A 24,681-nucleotide genomic window follows, 5' to 3' on the forward strand; every position below is an offset into this window, starting at 1 on the left:
TAAGGGAAAGCAATGTGATGCTGCCCTGAAGGAGGACCCTCCTTATGGTGGTTCTGCTAAATCTCCTTCAAGTCCCGTTTCCATAACTCCTAGTGATAGTTTGAGCTTGTGTCTCCTGAAATCTAAGGAGTTTGAAATTTTGCTTTATTAATTAACATTTTCATTTTGCTAACATTTTGGAGTGCACTGATTTTCCAGAAGTGCTAATTACCAAGCTCACCGCAGAAGATTGGCTGCATGTTAAAATATTCCATCTTATGCTCCCCGCTGAGTTCAACGCTGTCCTCATTCAGCAGAGCCAGCCTCCACGTGGGTGGGAGGCCCTGGCGGGCGCAGCCCCTTCGGAACCCGGCAGAGCCCTGGGGCTCCTTAGGCTGTGCTCCCAACGCAGTTATGCCACATCTGTCTCTAAGTGTGTCCTTTGGTGCGAAACCCAACATGTGACATCAGATAACTAAAGCCTCTCCAGACAGCCCCTCTGCTGCCAGCTCCAGGCCGAGCTTCTGTCATGTGACCTGTCACAGTCCTGTGGCTCCTTGTGAGTCTAGAAGGCCCTGGAAGGTTCTGGCTGAGCCTGAGCAAAAACAGAGGGACTCCCCTAAAGCACCATCCCTGATGTCATCATAGTAGATGTACACAGACGTGCATGAAGGCTCGTATGTGGATGTGTGTAGCTGTATGAGAAGGTACGGGAGTTGGGGATTTATATACATGACTTTTCTCATTGATCATCCCAGAAATTTTCAACCCATGATATAAATAACGGAGATCAGCTGAGCCCTCCCAACCAGTTAAGAGTCACCTGAACCCGGGGTGACAGGCCATCCCAGTGTTTGTGGGGCGTTCAGTGCTAACACTGGGGCAGTCTGGACAAGCAGGGAGCCTGCTCACCTGCTAGCCACCCCCAAGGGGCATTGGTACCCCTCCCCTCGGCCCACAGTCATCTCCTCCTCCCTTTCCCCAAGCACATGCCTACACACGATCCTGTCCAACTACATCATCTCGTGGATTAGGTCAGTTAATTCACCTTTCCCCGCCTGCTCCCAATATGCCTGAAAAACTGAGATTTGCCACCTTGGACAGCGTTTCAAAAGGCAGCTTCTGTTTTGTCATTAAAATGTGCCCTGGGTCTGTGGCCGGCAAGTGACAGTTGCAGAGAGGTGGGAGGGGGCCCAGACCCCACCCGCTGTCCCCCAGTCTCTGTGTGGGGCTGCGGTCTGAGATGCTGGCGCCCACTGAGGGATTACGCGAGGGCCACGTGTGGCCCATGGCCCGGTGCAGCGCCTGCTGCTCAGCCTCCAGGAGCTGAGAGGGCTGGTGGGGCCCCAGGCCAGGAGCGAAGAACTCACACGGCTCAGACTCATAGCATAAGCCCTGTGCTTGCCCAGAGCTGTGCCAGTGTTTGTACAAGATAAAGGAAAAAGCAAGGACATTACTGTGGCATAAAGGAGATTAATATTTGGACAAGACATATACATATGACATAATCTAGGAAAGTTATTACAGAATTTTAGAAGCTAAAGAGTCTTAAGTCCCCTGTTTTTTAAGACAGGGAATTGTGCTTAGTGGTTGCTACATTTGGCATTCATGAATTAGAGGAAGCGAGATGAAGGTAGTCATAGAAGCCTTCCCGAAAGAGGCGGAGTAGACTTGGGCTTTGCAGAGCAGGACAGGAAGGCATTGCTATGGACTGAATGTTTGTGTCCCCCAAATTCAAATATGGAAACCCTTATCCCCAGTGTGGTGGTATTAGGAGGGGGGCTTTGGGGGTGGTTAGGTCATGAGGGTGGAGCCCCCATGAATGGGATTCATGCCCTTATAGAAGAACCACGAGAGAGGTGATTTCTCTCTCTGCCACGTGAGGACACAGCAAGAGGGACACCCTGTGTGAACCAGGAGGAGGGTCCTCACCAGAACCCAACCCTGCTGGCACCCTGATCTTGGACTTCCAGCCTCCAGAGCTGTGAGCTATAAATGTTTGCTGTTTAAGTGGCCCAGTGTGTGGTGTTCTGTTGTAGCAGCCCGAGCTGCTGAGACAGGCTTTGGAGAAGAGGGCGCGGTAGAGGCCTCGACGCAGGGTGTCAGCGGCGATGCTCTGAGTGGATGGGGCATCTCTGGCCGTGAGGTTTTTGGCCTGGCTCTAAGTGATTGACCCTGAGATGCGTGGCCTCGGTGACTGAGTTCCTACACACGTTTCTTTAATACCAATTACAGAGGATATTGTGCGAGTGTCAGAGGGAGCAGCCTGGTCTAGAGGCCGCAGAGCCAGATCCTAGAGCCGGCAGCCTGGGCCAAACCTCAGCTCATGCCTGTCACGTTGGGCAAATCACTTAAACTCCCTGCGTGTCATCTTCCTCCAGCTGGGGATCAAAACAGCACCGCCCGTGGGCTTATAGGAGGATGTAACTAAAAATCCCTGTGATGCCACATTCATGGTTGTTTTTTTTTTCCTGGCCACACCGCGCGGCATGCGGGATCTTAGTTCCCCACCCAGGGATCGAACCTGTGCCTCCTGCATTGAGAGCTCAGGGTGTTAACCACTGAGGTGTTAAGCCGCCAGGGACGTCCCGGTGTTTGTTTAATGAAAGAGCTGTGGCCAGTGATGTGGGGCGAGCAGCCTGGGGACTCTCACCAGGCAGGTGACAGGAGAATGACTGGGACCAGCACACGCGGTGTCAATCCCAGGGCCACCCTGAGGGTCAGAGTCATGTTTGCGTGTCAGCCCAGAGGGAGGTCTGCAGGCGGAAGGGCCGAGCCAGGCCTGAGGGCTCCAGCAGGACAGCAGAGCCTTGCCCAGAGGGAGGGGGGGTGGGGGACATGGTGCTGGCTTCCAGAAGGTTCCTGAGTCCTGCGCTCATCACTGGGTCTCACGTGATGTTGGAATTAGCAGCTCCACTGAGGGCTTCGGATCCCAGTATTTAGGAACTAGAGGGGATGTGAATGTAGAATGTCGACTGCGAACGGGGACCTTCCCAAGTGTTCTGCACAGACACGCAAAGTCACCTAATGGGTGAGAAAGTCTGGGGCATCTGGCAGGTGGTGGAGCCGGCCCTGAGTCCAGGCTGCCCCCCTCGGGAGATGTACGTACCCCTCACCTCCTGCCACAAACACTCGTATGCCCACTGGCAGCTCAGTGCTCTCCCCAGCCCCTGCTCAGCCTTCCCCCAGCCAGAGGCCTCCAGAGACATGTGTGGCATCTGAGAGTCAGAGTCTGCATAGGGGCTGGCTCTGGTGCTTCCACCGCAATGGAAGGGCAGAAATGCCTGGCACAGGCTCAGGGTTGCCCTGTCTGGTCCCTCCAGCCTCAGTCCCAGGTGTCGGAGGATGGGACCAGACGCTGAGGTCAGCCACAGCGGTGGGAAGACGCTGAGGTCTCTTTGGCATTGGTGACTTAGGTGCCCAGTTAGGGCTGGTCCTGGAACAGCAAAGCCTCGATGCCCCAGGGCTTGAGATGCTCAGTGTCTTCTTTGTGTCTCTGGAATGTTTATTGCTTTTAATATGAATTATCCATTGACATAGGGACTCATTTCAGACACAGGCAGCGATGTAGGAATCAGTGAGTAACAGGGGTGGTGTCGAAAGTGAAAGCACGGCCTCTCTGAGGTCCTAGGACCGCAGGCTGGCATTCTGTGCCCTGCTGGCTCCCCAGCCTCTGTGTGCACCCAGCTGGTACGGTGAATGCTTGTTTCAGCCCCTTTCCCATCATATATGACACCCCTTGGTGGTTAAGATGCTGGCGTGTTCATTATTTTATCCCCAGTTCCCAGTACTGGTGCCAGGCTCATTTTAGGTAGTTGATTAATTTTTATTATTTATTTTCCCATTGTAAAAATAATACAAACTATAGAAAGTAAAAAATACAAAAAGTAGGGGAAAAAACTTCTTGTAAAAGGACCAATAGATCCAGTATCCATAGACAACTAATATTTTAGTGTGTTCTCTTAACCTTGTTTCCAAGAATAGAAACACTTATAATTATAATAATAACTATAGTTATAATAATTATTGTTAATTATGTTATAGTTATATTAATTAGTTTTATATGTCCCAACTTTATGCCCAGTGTGATTCAGTTAGCATTTTATACAATTAAATGCTTGCTCTAAACATAATTTATAACAGTTACATAATAGTTCATTGAATGGACTTACAAAAATTAAATCATTTTCCTGTTGGATATCTAGACTATTTATAAAATTCATTACTACAGTTGATGCAGTGGAATATCTTTGCACCTAAAATGATGAGGAATTACTGAGTCAAAAAAATGAACACTTTTTTTTGCCAATTGATATTTTTTTTTTAACATCTTTATTGGAGTATAATTGCTTTACAATGGTGTGTTAGTTTCTGCTTTATAACAGAGTGAATCAGTTATACATATACATATATCCCCATATCTCTTCCCTCTTGCGTCTCCCTCCCTCCCACCCTCCCTATCCCAACCCTCTAGGTGGTCACAAAGCACCGAGCTGATCTCCCTGTGCTATGCGGCTGCTTCCCACTAGCTATATATTTTATGTTTGGTAGTGTATATATGTCCATGCCACTCTCTCACTTTGTCACAGCTTACCCATCCGCCTCCGCATATCCTCAAGTCCATTCTCTAGTAGGTCTCTGTCTTTATTCCTGTCTTACCCCTAGGTTCTTCATGACCTTTTTATTTTATTTTTTTCTTAGATTCCATATATATGTGTTAGCAAACAGTATTTGTTTTTCTCTTTCTGACTTACTTCACTCTGTATGACAGACTCTCAGTCCATCCACCTCACTACAAATAATTCAATTTCGTTTTTTATGGCTGTATAATATTCCATTGTATATATGTGCCACATCTTCTTTATCCATTCATCCGATGATGGGCACTTAGGTTGTTTCCATCTCTGGGCTATTGTAAATAGAGCTGCAATGAACATTGTGGTACATGACTCTTTTTGAATTATGGTTTTCTCAGGGTATATGCCCAGTAGTGGGATTGCTGGGTCGTATGTTAGCTCTATTTTTAGTTTTTTAAGGAACCTCCATACTGTTCTCCATAGTGGCTGAATCAATTTACATTCCCAGCAGCGTGTAAGAGTGTTCCCTTTTCTCCACGTCCTCTCCAGCATTTATTGTTTCTAGATTTTTCGATGATGGCCATTCTGACAGGTGTGAGATGATATCTCATTGTAGTTTTGATTTGCATTTCTCTAATGATTAATGATGTTGAGCATTCTTTCATGTTTTCGTTGGCAATCTGTATGTCTTCTTTGGAGAAATGTCTGTTTAGGTCGTCTGCGCATTTTTGGATTGGGTTGTTTGTTTTTTTGTTATTGAGCTCCATGAGCTGCCTGTAAATTTTAGAGATTAATCCTTTCTCAGTTGCTTCATTTGCAAATATTTTCTCCCATTCTGAGGGTTGTCTTTTGGTCTTGTTTATGGTTTCCTTTGCTGTGCAAAAGCTTTGAAGTTTCATTAGGTCCCATTTGTTTATTTTTATTTCCATTTCTCTTGGAGGTGGGTCAAAAAGGATCTTGCTGTGATTTATGTCATAGAGTGTTCTGCCTATGTTTTCCTCTAAGAGTTTGATAGTGTCTGGCCTTACATTTAGATCTTTAATCCATTTTGAGCTTATTTTTGTGTATGGTGTTAGGCAGTGTCCTAATCTCATACTTTTACATGTACCTGTCCAGTTTTCCCAGCACCAGTTATTGAAGAGGCTGTCTTTTCTCCACTGTACATTCTTGCCTCCTTTATCAAAGATAAGGTGGCCATATGTGCGTGGGTTTATCTCTGGGCTTTCTATCCTGTTCCACTGATCTATATTTCTGTTTTTGTGCCAGTACCATACTGTCTTGATTACTGTAGCTTTGTAGTATAGTCTGAAGTCAGGGAGCCTGATTCCTCCAGCTCCATTTTTCGTTCTCAAGATTGCTTTGGCTATTCGGGGTATTTTGTGTTTCCATACAAATTGTGAAATACTCTGTTCTAATTCTGTGAAAGATGCCAGTGGTAGTTTGATAGGGATTGCATTGAATCTGTAGATTGCTTTGGATAGTAGAGTCATTTTCACAATGTTGATTCTCCAGTCCAAGAACATGGTATATCTCTCCATCTATTTGTATCATCTTTCTTTCATCAGTGTCTTATAATTTTCTGCACACAGGTCTTTTGTCTCCTTAGGTAGGTTTATTCCTAGATATTTTATTCTTTTTGTTGCAGTGGTATTGGGAGTGTTTTCTTAATTTCATTTTCAGATTTTTCATCATTAGTATATAGGAATGCCAGAGATTTCTGTGCATTAATTTTGTATCCTGCTACTTTACCAAATTCATTGATTAGCTCTATTAGTTTTCTGGTAGCATCTTTGGGATTCTCTATGTATCGTATCATGTCATCTGCAAACAGTGACAGCTTTACTTCTTCTTTTCCGATTTGGATTCCTTTTATTTCTTTTTCTTCTCTGATTGCTCTGGCTAAAACTTCCAAAACTATGTTGAATAATAGTGGTGAGAGTGGGCAACCATGTCTTGTTTCTGATCTTAATGGAAATGGTTTCCGTTTTTCACCATTGAGGATGATGTTGGCTGTGAGCTTGTCATATATGGCCTTTAATATGTTGAGGAAAGTTCCCTCTATGCCTACTTTCTGGAGGGTTTTTATCATAAATAGGTGTTGAATTTTGTCAAAAGCTTTCTTTGCATCTATTGAAATGATCATACGCTTTCTCTCCTTCAATATTTTAATATGGTGTATCACGTTGATTGATTTGCATATATTGAAGAATCCTTGCATTCCTGGAATAAACCCCACTTGATCATGGTGTATGATCCTTTTAATGTGCTGTTAGATTCTGTTTGCTAGTATTTTGTTGAAGATTTTTGCATCTATGTTCATCAGTGATATTGGCCTGTGGTTTTCTTTCTTTGTGACATCTTTGTCTGGTTTTGGTATCAGGGTGATTGTGGACTCAGAGAATGAGTTTGGGAATCTTCCTCCCTCTGCTATATTTTGGAAGAGTTTGGGAAGGATGGGTGTTAGCTCTTCTCTAAATGTTTGATAGAATTCGCCTGTGAAGCCATCTGGTCCTGGGCTTTTGTTCGTTGGAAGATTTTTAATCACAGTCTCAATTTCAGTACTTGTGATTGGTCTGTTCATATTTTCTATTTCTTCCTGGTTCAGTCTTGGAAGGTTGTGCATTTCTAATAATTTGTCCATTTCTTCCAGGTTGTCCATTTTATTGGCATAGAGTTGCTTGTAGTAATCTCTCATGATCTTTTGTATTTCTGTAGTGTCAGTTGTTACTTCTCCCTTTTCATTTCTAATTCTATTGATTTGAGTCTTCTCCTTTTTTCTTAAGGAGTCTGGCTAATGGTTTATCAATTTTGTTTATCTCCTCAAAGAACCATCTTTTAGTTTTATTGATATTTGCTATCGTTTCCTTCATTTCTTTTTCATTTATTTCTGATCTGATGTTTATGATTTCTTTCCTTCTGCTAACTTTGGGGTTTTTTTGTTCTTCTTTCTCTAATCGCTTTAGGTGCAAGGTTAGGTTGTTTATTTGAGATGTTTCCTGTTTCTTAACGTTGAATTTTATTGCTATAATCTTCCCTCTTAGAACTGCTTTTGCTGCATCCCATAGGTTTTGGGTCGTCATGTCTCCACTGTCATTTGTTTCTAGGTATTTTTTGATTTCCTCTTTTAGTTCTTCAGTGATCACTTCGTTATTAAGTAGTGTATTGTTTAGCCTCCCTGTGTTTGTATTTTTTACAGATCTTTTCCTGAATTGATATCTAGTCTTATAGCGTTGTGGTTGGAAAATATACTTGATACAATTTCAATTTTCTTAAATTTACCAAGGCTTGGTTTGTGACCCAAGATATGATCTATCCTGGAGAATGTTGCACGAGCACTTGAGAAAAATGTGTATTGTGTTGTTTTTGGATTGAATGTCCTATATATATCAATTAAGTCCATCTTGTTTAATGTCTCATTTAGAGCTTGTGTTTCCTTATTTATTTTCATTTTGGATGATCTGTCCATTGGTGAAAGTGGGGTGTTTAAGTCCCCTACTATGAATGTGTTACTGTAGACTTCCCCTTTTATGGCTGTTAGTATTTGCCTTATGTATTGAGGTGCTCCTATGTTGGATGCATAAATATTTACAATTGTTATATCTTCTTCTTGGATCGATCCCTTGATCATTATGTAGTATCCTTCTTTGTCTCTTGTAACAGTCTTTATTTTAAGGTCTATTTTGTCTGATATGAGAATTGCTACTCCAGCTTTCTTTTGATTTCCATTTGCATGGAATATCTTTTTCTATCCCCTCACTTAGAGTCTGTATGTGTCCTTAGGTCTGAAGTGGGTCTCTTGTAGACAGCATATATACGGGTCTTGTTTTTGTATCCATTCAGCCAGTCTGTGTCTTTTGGTGGGAGCATGTAATCCATTTACTTTTAAGATAATTATCAATATGTATGTTCCTCTTCCCATTTTCTAAATTGTTTTGGGTTTGTTCTTGTAGGGCTTTTCCTTCTCTTGTGTTTCTTGCCTAGAGAAGTTCCTTTAGCATTTGTTGTAAAGCTGGTTTGGTGGTGCTGAACTCTCTCAGCTTTTGCTTGTCTGTCAATGTTTTAATTTCTCCATCACATCTGAATGAGATCCTTGCAGGGTAGAGTAATCGTGGTTGTAGGTTTTTCTCCTTCATCACTTTAACTATGTCCTGCCACTCCCTTCTGGCCTGCAGAGTTTCTGCTGAAAGATCAGCTGTTAACCTTATGGGGATTCCTTTGTGTGTTACTTGTTGTTTTTCCCTTGCTGCTTTTAATATTTGTTCTTTGTATTTAATTTTTGATAGTTTGATTAATATGTGTCTTGGCGTGTTTCTCTTTGGATTTATCCTGTATGGGACTCTCTATGCTTCCTGGACTTGATTCACGATTTCCTTTCCCATATTAGGGAAGTGTTCAACTATAATCTCTTCAAATATTTTCTCAGTCCCTTTCTTTTTCTCTTCTTCTTCTGGAACTCCTATAATTCGAATGTTGGTATGTTTAATGTTGTCCCAGAGGTCTCTGAGACTGTCCTCAGTTCTTTTCATTCTTTTTTCTTTATTCTGCTCTGCAGTAGTTATTTCCACTATTTTATCTTCCAGGTCACTTATCCATTCTTCTGCCTCAGTTATTCTGCTATTGATCCCTTCTAGAGTATTTTTAATTTCATTTATTGTGTTGTTCATCATTGCTTGTTCCCTCTTTAGTTCTTCTAGGTCCTTGTAAAATGTTTCTTTCATTTTCTCTATTCTGTTTCTAAGATTTGGATCATCTTTACTATCATTATTCTGAATTCTTTTTCAGGTAGACTGCCTATTTCCTCTTCATTTGTTAGGTCTGGTGGGTTTTTATCTTGCTCCTTCATCTGCTGTGTGTTTTCTGTCTTCTCATTTTCCTTATCGTACTGTGTTTGGGGTCTCCTTTTTGCAGGCTCCACGTTCGTAGTTCCTGTTGTTTTTGGTGTCTGTCCCCAGTGGCTAAAGTTGGTTCAGTGGGTTGTGTAGGCTTCCTGGTGGAGGGAACTAGTGGCTGTGTTCTGGTGGATGTGGCTGGATCTTGTCTTTCTGGTGGGCAGGTCCACATCTGGTGGTGTGTTTTGGGGTGTCTGTGGCCTTATTATGATTTTAGGCAGCCTCTGTGCTAATGGGTGGGGTTGTGTTCCTGTCTTGCTAGTTGTTTGGCATAGGGTGTCCAGCACTGTAGCTTGCTGGTCGTTGAGTGGAGCTTGGTCTTGGTGTTGAGATGGAGATCTCTGGGAGATTTTCACCGTTTGATGTTACGTGGAGCTGGGAGGTCTTTTGAGGACCAGTGTCCTGAAGTTGGCTCTCCCACCTCAGAGGCATAGCACTGACTCCTGGCTGGATCACCAAGAGCCTTTCATCCACATGGCTCAGAATAAGAGGGAGAAAATGTAGAAAGAAAGAGAGAGAGAGAGGGAGGGAGGGAGGGGGAGAGAGAGAGGAAGAAAGAAGATAAAATAAAATAAAGTTATTATAATAAAAAATAATTATTAAAAATATTTTTTAAGTTAAAAAAAAAAAGATAGACGGACAGAACCCTAGGACAAATGGTGAACGCAAAGCTATACAGATAAAATCTCACACAGAAGCATACACATGTGGCGCTTTAATCTGCTGCTCCTGAGGCTGCTGGGTGAGTTTTCCCTTTCTCTTCTTTGTTCGCACAGCTCCCGGGGTTCAGCTTTGGATGTGGCCCCACCTCTGCGTGTAGGTCGCCTAAGGGCATCTGTCCTTTGCTCAGAGAGGACAGGGTTAAAGGAGCAGCTGATTCGGGGGCTCTGTCTCACTCAGGCCGGGGATAGGGAGAGGCATGGATGCCGGGCGAGCCTGCGGTGGCAGAGGCCGGCATGACGTTGCACCAGCCTGAGGCGCGCAGTGCATTCTCCCGGGGAAGTTGTCCCTGGATCCCGGGACCCTGGCAGTGGCGGGCTGCACAGGCTCCCCGGAAGGGGGGTGTGGACAGTGACCTGTGCTCGCACACAGGCTTCTTGGTGGTGGCAGCAGCAGCCTTAGCGTCCCATGTCCGTCTCTGGTGTCCGCGCTGGTAGCCGCGTCTCGCGCCTGTCTCTGGAACTCCTTTAAGCAGCGCTCTTAATCCCCTCTCCTCGCGCACCAGGAAACAAAGAGGCAAGAAAAAGTCTCTTGTCTCTTCAGTAGCTGCAGACTTTTCCGGGACTCCCTCCCGGCCAGCCATGGTTCACTAATCTCTTCAGGCTGTGTTCACACCGCCAACCCCAGTCCTCTCCCTGGGATACGACCGAAGCCCGAGCCTCAGCTCCCAGCCCCCGCCCATCCCGGCAGGTGAGCAGACAAGCCTCTCGGACTGGTGAGTGCCGGTCGGCACTGATCCTCTGTGCGTGAGTCTTCCGCTTTGCCCTCCGCACCCCTGTGGCTTCGCTCTCCTCTGCGGCGCTGAAGCTCCCCCTTCTGCCACCCGCAGTCTCCATCCGCGAAGGGGCTTCTAGTGTGTGTAAACCTTTCCTCCTTCACGACTCCCTCCCACTGGTGCAGGTCCCGTCCCTGTTCTTTTGTCTCTGTTTATTCTTTTTTCTTTTGCCCTACCCAGGTATGTGGGGAGTTTCTTGCCTTTTGGGAGGTCTGAGGTCTTCTGCCAGCGTTCAGTAGGTGTTCTGTAGGAGTTGTCCCATGTGTAGATGTATTTCTGATGTGTCTGTGGGGAGGAAGGTGATCTCCGCGTCTTACTCTTCCACCATCTTCCCCCTCTCCTCGGCAATTGATATTCTTAATTGAAGTATTGAACGCGTTTTTAAGGCACTTGATATACATTTACAAATTGTTTCCTGTGTGCTTAATCGGTCATATATTTACTGCATTAAGTATCAGGCTGTATCATTAAAAAAAATATTGCTGCTTCTACGAATTTTCAAAACTCTTTGCTAATGTAATTCAGTTGCATTGCTATTTAAATCAGCATGTATTTAATTATATCTCGTAGTTGATTAAATTAATATGTATTTAGTAGTTGATTATTTTCTATAAATTAATACCCATGGTATCTTTCTTGTGAATTTTCTGGTTTTATTCTGGGTCCATTCATCTTTTATTGTCTCAGTGTGTAAATAAGAGAAAAGATCACTGACGAGAGTGTGACAGGTAGCAGAAATCATCTTTAAGGACTTCACAGTGTAGCCCGGAGCTGGTCCCAGCAGAACTACGGCAAATGTCTCCTGAGCATAAATGCCAAGGATGGTGGGCTTCTGAGCTGGGCTGTCTTTGATCCCCACTCCCACCCTCTGCGGAGATGCTGGGGCGCAGTAACAAGCTGGGAGGTGAAGAGCCAAAAGAAAGGGGAGTTTCAAAGACCGCGAATAATCTACAGACCAGATAATGAGCCCCTAGCGGCTGAAGAGAGGTCGGCTGTTTATCACATCATCTTGGAGAATGAGGTCCTAAGACCAGTCACCTGGGCAACATCGGAGGGAATGTGTCTGCGAGGGCTGAGCTTGCATGTCTGGGACGGTGTTAGTGGCTTCAGTGTGCCCTCAGAGCACACACTGCACACTTCAAGTACCTGGTACGATCCAGGTGGTCCAACCAGGAAGGTCCAAATGATGTTTCAGTGGCAGCATTGCTGGCCTTATATTTGGACTGTATACAAAAAAGCCTGGAAACTTACCAAGAAATAAATGGATTTTTTCAGCCCCTTAGGAAGATACTGGAAAATTCATTCACTTCTTTGGAGTCAGAAGACTATGTTTGGCAACCAACGAGGCTTGAATTTAACTGTGGTATGAAAAGATTGAGAGAGCGCCTCGGGCTGATTTCTGCCAGTCAGTACATTTATCATTTCTCTCAATGCTTTTAGAGAGTTTTCAGACCCACTCCCATGAAGGCCCAGCGGTCCAGCCATTCTCACCAGCAGAGTTGCTCAGAATTGATCATGATTTTCAGCTGGAAGAAGCAGCAAATTGCAGTGTGCATCAGAGTCACCGGAGGGCCCGCTAAAACTCATTTGGTCTGGGGAGGGTCCTGATTCTCACGATCAGGATTCTTGCGATTCCTAAACGCTGTTGGCACTGCTGGTGCTGGAATCGCGGGCATGTGGCTTAAGCAGTTCGTTTCTAATTCTGTCACTAAGTAGCTCTGTGACCTTGGGTGAAAGCTTAGCTTCTCTGAGCCTGCTCCTCAGTTCTACAAAGTAGCAGGGTGTCCAGACAATGAGAGGCCACAGATCACGGACTCCGGGGTTATGCTGCCTTGGCCCAAATCCTGGCTCTTCCAACGGACGAGGTGCATCATCTTGGGCGACTGTCCGTGCTGATGTCCAGGGCAGAAAGTGGCTCTCACAGACAGCCCAGAGCCACAGGACATGGGCGAGAGACGGCTTCAAACTAGGCAAACGGAGAGTGGAGATTTCCACGCAGTGCTCAGCCACAACATCCAGGCGTAGAACAGAAGCAAATCTCCTCCTAAGTCGGGTAACCCACTAAATCCAGTCGTCCTTTTGTTGGTACAATAAGCGTGTTGCCACAGAGCAGCTGTCGCTGTGCTAGTGGTTACAGCACATCTGAGGATTGCTTTCGGCTCAGCCCAGGAGGCAGTGACCCGTGGAGAGAGGTGGGGCTCTCCGGGGGTTGCCACGCGGCCTGAAAGCCCCTGCCAGAGGCCCTTTGTGTGGCTTTGAAGTTGCCTTCCCCCCAGACCCTCTAAAGAAAGGCCCCTCGTTCAGTGGTGAACGCTGATCCCAGGCGGTGGACTATTCCATGGCATTTCCTGGTGACACCGATAGTGCCCGTCCCCACGGAGCAGGGAACTGGGCTGCCTGAGGGATGGGACGGCCCCATCCAGGCGCTGCTGTGGACAGCGCAGGCTCTCAGGCAGGGGTTCTGGGGCCAGCTAAAGACACAAGAGGGAAGGACAAGTAGGCAGCCGTGGCGCGCAGAGGCAGATTCCATGATGGTTCAAGTTCATTCAGGGTTGACGAGCTGTTTTCATAGTAAGAGTAACTGCTGCTCGTCCCACCCCCAGCCTGAGACTCTCCCGGGGCCATGCCACTTGATTGTCCTGTTCCCCGTGTCTAGGTGGGCTCATGACTTCCCCCCGTGCCCTGCCTCCAGGGATTCCCGGGGGCACTGCCGTCCATCCACCTGCCCGTGTCAGACCAGGAGACTCCTTCACACCTGCCTTCCCGTGGCCTGTGTCCAGGCAGCACCGCGCCCTGGGAACCCACGCCTATCGCTGCAGTCCCGCCATTGGGCCAACACCACCCAAGCCTCCACTGTCCCTCTGGACCATCCCCCGGGACCCCTTGCCCTCTGCTCTGCCCCCTACACTGCAACAGGGTGTCATGGAAAACACAGCACCATCTTCTCACTCGCTCTCTTAAAACAGCCAACGACCACGATGCCACCAAAGCTCCCCAGGTGCTCCGCTGCTCTTAGCAGGAAGCACAGTCAGCAACGTGGCCTGTGGGACCTGCACGGCTCCCCGGCCCCTTTTCCAGCCTCACCCCCGACACTGCCTGCCTTGACCTGGCCCCCCGGCCCTTCATTCCACATGGGCCGCCCCATTTGCTCAGACGGACAGAGGCCTGTCTCCCCTGCGATGCCCTGTGCCTCTCCTTCCCCCAACAGCTGCTGCCCACCTTCCACGTCATCCCAGCTCAGAAGCCATTTTCAGGGGCGACCCCGAGCCCAGGCCAGACGGGGGCCCTGTCACCTGGCCTTATAGCACTTGGCCCTCCCAGCACTTCTTATCCTGACCAGGCCGTCCGTGGGCAGCCCCGCAGCTCAGAGGCCCTCGGGGAGAAGAGAGAGCTTGGAAGGTGCTTGCACCCGTTCTCAGGCCAGGCACCCGCTCTCTGCTTCCCTGACGCGACCCCGCCCCAAGGTCCTGGGTGCGTTAGGAGCCTCACATCTCGTGGTCGAGATGCAATTGCTCAGCTCCCATATCACAGGGGATGCTGAGTACGGCCGTCGACTCCTCAGGAGCATGATTTCATTTAGGGATTTTTTCCTCGGCTTTGAAAAAATAACATCTCTGAACTCTCCAAGTTAAAATGTGGGCTCATCAAGTGAGAGGGATCCTGAGAGCTTTTTCTCGGTGGGTGACTCTGAAAAGGAAGCTTTTCCTTGACCATTTAAGGGCTACACTGAGGGGAGGGTCTTTATGGTGATGTGTCAGATGTTTCTTCTTGATTTTGGTTGACATTTGAAAGGATGAAAAATGTGAGTACTTTCTGACAAGAAGAATGGTTTTAGATTATGTACAGGACTTTCTCTTTCTTGGCACTGAATTCCGCTCTTTGGCATTAAATCCTGCATTAGTTTGCTGCATCAAAATGTGATGTAAAGTCTTCCACGGATTTTTGGTGGAAAGGGCCGAGGGGCAGTATTGACATGAGAAGCTGGAAGAGCCCTGCTTAGCACGGTGTCCTCGTAGCAGGGATCCAGCGGGCCGATGATGCTTATGTTAATAGTGCATTTCCTTTAAGTGTGCTTTATAGCCCTCAAGGTTTCTCCAGCAAAATTGTCTCCTTTCATCCTCCCAGTAGCACCACAAGGCTGGCACGGCAGGTGTGATTATCTCTATTTATGGGTGGCGAAATCCAGCGGCAGAGCAGCAAGTGAATTTTGCCAAGTCCCACCTCTGCCTGGGCAGGAACCAACCTGAGAGCCAAGTGTGCTGAATTTCAGGCGACGGATTAACTGGGGAAATGACACGCTGACACAATAGACTCGGGAGTCTTGGCCACCTGCACAGGTCAGATGAGAGCTTACTGAGCAGCTGCTCAGCACCCTGCCTGGCTGATCGGAGGTGCGCACACGCCTGTTTGTGGGGTTGGTGTGATGCTCCCAAACTGGATAAGGACAACCGAGAATCTGGAAAACTCTTCTTGATCAACAGCGTTGCCATCCCCCCATCATTGCATTTTCCAGGCACAGTTACAAACTAGAATAATGGAAGTTCTCTTCCTTGCCCAGTTGAGCAGTAGAATGGTCAAAACGGAATGGGAGAGCAAAACAGTAAGGAAAGAATTTATTTAATCTACAAATTGGTCAGTTCCTGAAACTGAGCGTTGAGTAATCGGAGAGTGATTCTCAGCACCTTCACGTGTTGACGTGGGAAAACACATGTGTCTGCACACATACACGTATGTTATTCCCCTTTAGTTCAGAGGCTACAGCTTCCACCGTCATCAAGTTCTGTAGATATGGTTTGGAAAGGCCAATTACACTTTGTTTCCAGCAGTCTTTCTCACATAATCTACACAAGAAAAGTCTCCTCCGGTGTGGCTTGCTGACTGCTTCTTGTGAGCGTGCAGCCAGTCTCTGCCCCCACTGGGAGAGCGCACGGCATTCTGAGCAGCTTTGGGTATTGTTGTTCAGTCTGATAGTTTGGTAAACAAAATATTCCCGTTGTAATAAGATTTCTTTCTGTTCTTCATGAATATAAATGCTTCTGTATGATCAGTACTCTGATCTACGTGTTCCTGTCCTCCACCCATTTTTTTAATTGCACAATGAATATGACTCATGATTTCTATTCATAGGGGTTTATCCTAGGGAGATGTCAGAGGTGCAGTGCAGTACAAAGATGCACACAAGAGCATTTTTATTGTAATAAAAAACAGAATAGATGTCAAACAATAGGGACATAATTGAATAAACTACGGTATATCTCCTAAAAGGCATGTCTCAGAGAATGCTCACTGACATGGAAAAACATTTCTGATGTAGATTCTAAAACAGTGTGCAAACCCGTATATGTTATATGACTTCAGTTTTGTTAAAACTAGGTTTTATACCCCACCAACCAACACACACATTCTCTCTCTCTCTCTAAAATACAAGAAAGTGTATTTTAATAGTCATATTTTGTGTATGTGTGTGGTTTGTAGGGTTGTGACATTTTAACTTTCTCCCGTATTTTCTGTAATAATGGTGAACGTGCAGAGTCAGGGTTTGGTGGCTTTTGTTGTCCTGTTTTCCACCTTCATAGTCAGCCGAACTGATGTGTGATCTCCAACCAGCTAGTTTGCTTTTCAAAAATATGCCCAGCGCTGTTTTACTGCTCCCTCCTTTTAGTGTTGGTAAATATCCCTTCTTGTAATTGTTCCACACTAACTTTACTCTGGTAACGACTCAGAAGTCCCACCATCACCCGGTTTCTCCTGACATGAACCCAGGGAAGAGGGGCCATTCTCAGAGCCTGATGGCTGCTGGAAAACACCCACAGCGGGGAGCGGGGGGGTCTCACGTCCACCAAGCAGATGTGCTGGCTCGCAAGTCCACAGAGGCCACGCTTGGCACCAGCTGGACTCAGAAGGGTGTAGACAGGAGCCGTTGGCTGGCAGATGGTCTCGGGTGCACCTCCCCCGCAGCGTTCCACACAGCCACCCACCCGACAGCTGTGTAGCAGTGTCTTCTCCCCGTCCCCCGGCCAGTGACAGCTCAGTAAACGGGACCCCTGTGGGTGGATGTGGAATCCCTGCCAGGTGCCCAGAGGGAAGTGCCCGGTGACTGGAATCATGCACTCGAGGAGGTCACGGTGATGGCTTCCTCCCAGAGTTTACGGTTCTCCTCGACCAGTTGCAACGCACCAGAAATAGCATCACCTACCATTAGAGCCCATATCCACCCTTACCAGGTGTCCAGGGCAATAGAAACAGAAAGTTACCTGAAGGTCAATTTCTATGCAGGGGGAACCGGCCATTAAGTTCTGAAGGCAGGAGGGTTTCCCAATCTGTTAGCCACAGTTGGTAATTCTGACCTTCTGTTATGTGGCCTGTTGATGAAACCATTCAGGGGACCAGAGGTGACATAGTACACCCAGAAATTAAAGCCTTGTGGACACACGAACCTGATGGGCACCAGCCTCCCGAAGACATACCGACCTCTCCGTCAGCAGTTTGCTTCTTCACCAGAGTCTGCCGAAGGATGTGTTGACCGGGTGGCAAGGTTTAGAGACAGAATTTCCATGTTCTGGTGACATGGCTTATCTGTGTGCAGTGTTCCAGTAATGTCAGTTAACTGTGCAGTGTTTCCAGTGGGATTAGAATGGCCTACAACAGAGACAATCCCAGTTGCTGTGCAAATACATCGCTTCCTTATGACCACTGCTGAACCAATGGGCGCTACCATGACCAGCCAAGCTGTTCTGTTTCACACTATAAATTAAGCTTAATGTCATATATAACGGGATCGTTCATCCTCGTCTACTGTGGAAGTGTTAGTAAAATTGTGCCTGGTCAGGAAATGGGGTAACCCAAAAGAGGAAGTAGAAAGCCAGGGGAAAAGCAATTAGTAAGTAGTGACCACTACCGGGGTGTGTTCTCGAGATCAGGACGGTCGCTCTACCGTGTCAGTTAAAGAAACCTAGGCTGACGTGATAACTGGGGGTTTTAGCTGAAATATAGAGAATCTGTTTTCCCCCTTGATAGTAGCATGTTGGGTTCACTATGAATGTTGAATTTTGCCTTCATGATAAATCATTCTCCTTGCGAATACAAGTGTAGTAATAGCATCACTAATTAATTTGCTAAACGTCTTTTCCTGATCTCAGACGCTCATAAGACCTTTGGATTCAACAATGTTAATTAAGTATGGAGGAAACCTTAGGGACCGTCCAGTCAACCTCGTATTTTGTAGTGAAGGACATGAGATTCAGTGAGGTTAAGTAACCTGCTCAGAGCTGGACAACTAGTTGTCTCAACTGGAATTTAGCTTTCTACTTCAAGTCCAGCATTCTCTAATTTATAATTCCACCGGAGCTGTGCTGTTCTCTTTTAGTCAAGCACTGAGCTGTTCAATATGTTTTCCTTTGGGCCTTGTTTGTCCAGAACTAAAAGCTAACTTGTGCCCAATTATGGTACTTATCCCATTCCTGGTTCCTGAGATAATGAGCTCCCCCTTTAGCTCCGTGTGTCTTTGAGCTGAGCTTTATCGTAAGCACCCTGTGAAAATGTGGGTATTCTTCCTGGTCTAGCTCAGGTGTCACCTCCTGCATGAAGTCTCGCCTAATCTCTCCAGGCAGAACAAACCTTTATAATGATGATAGTAACCACAACAAGAATAAGTGTTATTGGGGCTTCCCTGGTGGCGCAGTGGTTGAGAGTCCGCCTGCCGATGCAGGGGACGCGGGTTCGTGCCCCGGTCCGGGAAGATCCCACATGCCGCGGAGCGGCTAGGCCCGTGAGCCATGGCCGCTGAGCCTGCGCATCCGGAGCCTGTGCTCCGCAACGGGAGAGGCCACAACAGTGAGAGGCCCGCGTACCGCAAAAAAAAAAAAAAAAAAGAATAGGTGTTACTGAGCCCTTACTTTGTGCTGGGCACTGTTCTCAGTGCTTTGAAGTTGTCAGTTCACTCAGCCTCATAGCCACCCTAAGACTGAGTTCTGCATTGATCTGTATTGACAGACAAAGAAACTGAGGCATCTAGGAGTCCAGCACTGGCTCAGGTCCTGCAGCAGGTCCACTGTGCTCCCAGAGCACATGGTGCAGATGCCTTTGCAGGGCCTGGAGCTGGCTGAGGTGTGTAGGATCCAGACTCCCATTTGTAGATGTGAACATCTTCACAGCAAAGCGCACTGTTCCTTAGAGATTGTTTCCTTTTGTTTTCCTTCCATTAAAAATAAAGCCAAGGGACTTCCCTGGTGGCGCAGTGGTTGAGAATCTGCCTGCTAATGCAGGGGACACGGGTTCGAGCCCTGGTCTGGGAGGATCCCACATGCCGCGGAGCAACTAGGCCCATGAGCCACAACTACTGAGCCTGCGCGTCTGGAGCCTGTGCTCCGCAACAAGAGAGGCCGCAATAGTGAGAGGCCCGCGCACCACGATGAAGAGTGGCCCCTGCTTGCCACAACTAGAGAAAGCCCTTGCACAGAAACGAAGACCCAACACAGCAAAAATAAATAAATAAATGACTAAACTCCTACCCCCAACATCTTCTTTAAAAAATAAAATAAAGTCAAGATGAAAAGGGATTTAATATCTATCATAGCAAATTTTACTTCTTCAGAATATTGTCTATGGTCCGATTTGATTCAAAAATTTATTGTAGGCTTAGGACGCATAAAAGAAGTTGAAATTTCATAATACATCTTACCCTTAGGCAGACTCGTAAGAACAGCTACTGAAATTAAATGAGGATGTGTACTTGTGTCTAGAAGTTTTCCAGCTCATTTCTGGTTGAAGTGAATCTTTGAAGAGGCAAGAGGCCTGAGCAGGAAGCTAATACTTGATAGAGCTTTCAGCTCCAGGCTTCCATGACAACGATCTATGGGAACTGCCCTGTCTGCATCTTCAGTTTAAAATGTCAATATTTACGCTGTTTCCTACACTTGCAAAATACCCTTTCTCACTGGTCTCTTAAATGACACTGACAGTATTTTTTTTAGAATTTCTTTTTAAAAAACTCTGATTGAGTCCTGTTCTTGGTCCACAAAGCTCAGTTTCCACAGACATTGGATATTTGCATCATGTGCTTAGGTCCTTGTGGGAGTAGCAGGCAAAGAATTTAGACAGAGAAAACACAGGGCAGAATTGAGCAGTGCCTGGAGAACGGGCTGATTTATACTTTAAGAGCTTCGGGAGACATTAGATTTGTCCTGGGCCACTGCTTCATAGATTTGGTTGCACACTGGAATCGCCCAGGGTGTTTCTTTAAAATACTGGTGCCGGGGGACATCCCTGGTGGCTCAGTGGTTAAGACTCCGAGCTCCCAGGCTTCCCTGGTGGCACAGTGGTCGAGAGTCCGCCTGCCGATGCAGGGGACACGGGTTCATGCCCCGGTCTGAGAAGATCCCACATGCCATGGAGCGGCTGGGCCTGTGAGCCATGGCCGCTGAGCCTGCGTGTCTGGAGCCTGTGCTCTGCAACGGGAGAGGCCACAACAGTGAGAGGCCTGCGTACCGCAAAAAAAAAAAAAAAAAAAAGACTTCGAGCTCCCAATGCAGGGGGCCCGGGTTCGATCCCTGGTCAGGGAACTAGATCCCCCATGCGTGCCGCAACTAAGGAGCCCGCAAGCCACAACTAAGGAGCCTGCCTGCTGCAACTAAGACCCAGCACAACCAAATAAATAAATATTTTAAAAAATAAAAAAAATAAAATACTCATGCCAGGGTCCCACCCCTAGATCCTAACCACTGGGCTGGGCTCTTGGACCTGGCTGTAGGATATGTCAGACCTCCTCAGATCATTCCAATACACATCAGAATTCGAGAGCCACTGACCTAACCCACCCTCCCCCTGGCCCCAGGGTATTTGGGGCTGACCTAAGGTCAGAACTGTAGCATCTTCCAGGGCACCCCAGGCTGCACATGGGCCACCCAGTTGCTCCAGGGAACGGCTGGGGAACCACTTCGTCTCCTCCTGCAACTTCACTCCCCACGCCCAGGGCATCCCCGCACTGTCCCTGGCTGGTCCACCTCTGTCTGTCTCCACCATCCCCCCCCCCGCAGCTGACAGGCTGACTCCTGCCCTGCCTTCTCATCTGCATGGGCCTGGGCTCCCCCACAGAAGACTTGCCTCTAGCCACGTTGCTCCCCTTCTCGAGCTTCTGCCAAGGGCTTCCTGCTACCTCTGGGGTCCTGTAGCCCACGGACGGACCCTTGGGGGCTGGCACCCGCCTCTCCCCCACTCCCTGGGCTTCCACTCCTGCTGCCCCTCCCCCTCACGCCTGGAGCTCTCGTCCAGCTCCCCAGGCCCACGCCTGCCTCTGGTTCTCTCTCACACTGTTACCTCCGTGTAGCCTAATTTCTCAGCCCCCCTTTCTTCATCCTGCTTGCCGTTCAGATCTCAGCCTAAAGCCCAGTTTCTCAGAATCCTGACACCTGCCACAGCACGGGTGAACCTTGAGGACGTTATGCTCAGTGAAATAAGCCAGACACAGAAGGACAAATGCTGTGTGGTTCCTGTCACACGAGGTCCCTGGAGTCGTCAGATTCCTGGACAGAGAAAGCAAAAGGGTGGGGGCCGGGAGTGGGGGAGGGGGATGAGGAATCATTGTGTAATGGGGACAGAGTTTGAATTTTGCAGGATGAAAAGAGTCCAGGAGATGATGATGGTGAGGGTTGCGCATCAGTGTGAATGCACTTAACGCCACTGAGCTGCACACTTAAACGTGGCCAAGGTGGCGAATTCTGTGTCATGTGTGCTTTACCACAATAAGAAAACTGCTTCCAGTCACTTTCTCAGGGACTCCTTGCCTGCCTTTGGCCTAAGTTAGTAGTACTGTTACGTGTTCCCAAAGCTCCTCAGAACATTTTCCTGTTAAAGTTTGTCTTCTTTACCGGATCGTGAGTAAAGGCACATGATACGTCCCACCTCATTCATCCCTGTGCTCTCGCATGATTGGCACAGAGTTGGTGCCCACTAAGTAACTTTTCATAAATGTTGAGTGAATAAATCACAGATTTCAAGCTTCCCAGCCCACCAGTCACAATTCCTAGGAAAAATACAGTTGCTAAGATAGTCAAAGCCATTTGATGTTAACATACCCAAGAGTATCAGACAGATTGTCTGGTCATGGTAAATGATAACATTGGGCGCACTCTGTGGAGTTTGAGTCTCCAGTTGGCCTTAAATGTAGATGATTTTGGAGGTGGGTGAGTTCCAAAGGGTCCCGAGACTACGTCTGTTCTATCAGATAAATGCAAAGGAAAATGCGGACCACATTGCTGGTTTGGGATTTTTAAAGAACACCCTATTTGTAAGCACTTCCTTGATTAACGCTATGTTTTTTCTCTTTCCAAATTAGATATTTATCTTTGAAAACAATATCTACTACTGTGCACACGTCGGGAAGCAGGCCATCCGTGTGGTCTCAACTGGGAAGGAAGGCGTGATTTACAACGGCCTTAGCGACTGGCTGTACGAAGGTACGCGGGATGTGGGAGGCTTGGTGCCTGTGGTCACTGCTGCTGCTGCATCACTGGGATTGGCCGTGGTGGTGTTTCCTCTGACTCTGTCAATTAAACTCTGTTTCTTGAGGTTCTGCTAAATTACAAAGAGACTGTGGAGCCTCGGGGAGCAGCAGGCGACCATCGGGGGCCTGCAGTGTCAAGCACTCACCTGGTGGCCAGGTGGGCAGGGCATCCTACAACCCTGTGCTGTGCTGGTGGGTGACTCCCGGAACAGTCAGGATCCCAAACGTGCAGGTTTCCTGCTCCCTTTCTGAGAGGTTGAGTGCCTGGTTCTGCCTGGGGAAGGGAGAGCTGGAAAAGACATCAGAGGGTAAAGCTTCCAAAAGAAACGCGTCAGGGTGGCCTGCCGGCCTGTGAGCATCCGCCTCATCGGACGTTTTCTGCTACTGGTTTTCCTCTGGCACCAGAGGACTCCAGCGGTATGCATTATTAAATGACTAAAAATCTGAGCGAGAAGCTCTCTTTTTAAGCATTTATAACCCGTCTCCACATTAATGACAACTTCGTCGTAACAATAACAGCCCTGTATTGATTGCCGTTAGTTGCCAGGTGCCATGCTAAGCACTTTAGTGCTTTTTAGTACCTCATTTACCCGCCACGTTAGTCCAGGCTGCTCTAAGGAACACCACAGGCTGGGCAGCTTAAGCAACTTTTATTTCTCGTAGTTCTGGAGGCTGGGAAGTCCAAGATCAGGGCTCCAGCAGAGCTGGTGTCTGGTGAGGGCTCTCTTCCTGGCTTGCAGACGGTCACCTTCTCCCTGTGTCCTCACATGCCAGAGGGAGAGAAAGTCATGGGGAGGAAGCTCTGGTCTCTTCATCCTCCTAGAAGGGCACTAACCCCACCGTGGAGGCTCCACCCTCGTAACGTCATCACCTCCCAAAGGCTCTACCTCCAGACACCATCACATTGGGGATTTTGGCTTCCACCTGAATTTTGGGGCCACAGACATCCAGTCCACAACGCCCTCATGAGAGCATTCCGAGATGAGTGCTGTTACGGGCATTTCACAGAGGAGGCTCAGTGAGGGTAAGTCATCTGTCCAAGGTTACACGAGGTTCGGGGAGATGTATCATGGAGTATCACTGTTCAAGTGCAGGACTATCCCCTTTCTGGAAATGCAGATGTCAGCAGGATGCCGACGCAGCCCAGCACTGGGCTGATAAACAGCTTGTGTTCTTGTCAGCCTGCTGGTCTGAGACCACACGATCACAGGAAGAATTCACTGTGCTGGGCTGGGGCAAGGGTAGGGGGCGGTCAGGGGACCCCCAACGGGGTCTGGGCATGATCAAGCCCATAAAATACCATGTTTCCTCAGTGCTGTGCATTCCTCAAGCTGGGTTCTGCATTGCAGGGGTTTATGTATCCTAAAGGACAGAGCGGATAGACCTGTATGCTTAGTCCCACTTCCCATCGTGATTTCACTGAAGTCACTGAAGCACAAGGTTGACTTGATTTCCATTTTTTTAAAGTGAGATGTAAGTCGTAGACAGTAAAATGCACAATTATAAAGACACAGTTTCATGGGTTTGACACAGTATACACTGGGCAGCCCCATCAAGATATAGAACATTCCAGGACCTCCCTGGCGGTCCAGCGGTTAGGACTCTGCACTCGCATTGCCAGGACCCCGGTTCAGTCCTTGGTTGGGGAACTAAGACCCCGCAAAGCCATGTGGCGTGGCCAAAAAAAAAAAAAAAAAAAAAAGATATAGAGCATTCCATCATCTCAGAAAGCACCGCCCGAGCCCCTTTCCAGTCACGTCTCCCCTCACCCCAAGCTTCCCTTCCAGAGGCTCCTACCATCCTGATTTCTGTGCAGCTGGCTTCCTAGCAGAATGCTGGAACGTGGGCACCCATGTGGGCCGGCCCTCTCGCTGCGTCTCCCTGGAGTCCCGTGTTTACTCCAGCATGGCTGCTGCTGCTCGGAGCACCCAGGATTCCGGTACTGAGCTGCCTTCTGGGGCCAGGAGAATCGACCTTGAGGTTTCATCGGGCTCATACAAGGGAGTCACTGGAACAAAATGGACACTGTCCAGCTTCCACTGTGCTTCCACTGTCCTGTGCACGAACAGCCTTATGAGCAGCAGGCCCCAAGTTCCAGGGCGATCACGGCAATGACAACCCAATGACCCCTGAGAGAGGCCCCTGGAGCCCTGGCTGGAAGGACCTAGACCTGCCCTAGGAATAATCTCCTTCAAAAATCCATCACCAGGAGATGGAGAATGTCTTTTTTAGTATCTTCCT

General features: G+C 47.7%; 1 protein-coding gene across 4 annotated transcripts in view; it reads left to right on the forward strand.

Annotated features, from left to right (window-relative positions):
- Window positions 1–24,681, forward strand: part of DPP6 (dipeptidyl peptidase like 6) — a 767,208-nt gene that overhangs the window by 584,468 nt on the left and 158,059 nt on the right. For all 4 annotated transcript variants that reach the window (XM_079932483.1, XM_079932484.1, XM_079932485.1 and 1 more), the window contains one exon: window positions 22,273–22,393. In XM_079932483.1, coding sequence (XP_079788609.1) covers window positions 22,273–22,393 — 121 coding nt within the window. The remainder of the gene's footprint in view (window positions 1–22,272; window positions 22,394–24,681) is intronic.

The sequence above is a fragment of the Stenella coeruleoalba genome (assembly GCF_951394435.1).
Source record: "Stenella coeruleoalba genome assembly, chromosome: 9".
NCBI classification, from domain to species: domain Eukaryota; kingdom Metazoa; phylum Chordata; class Mammalia; order Artiodactyla; family Delphinidae; genus Stenella; species Stenella coeruleoalba.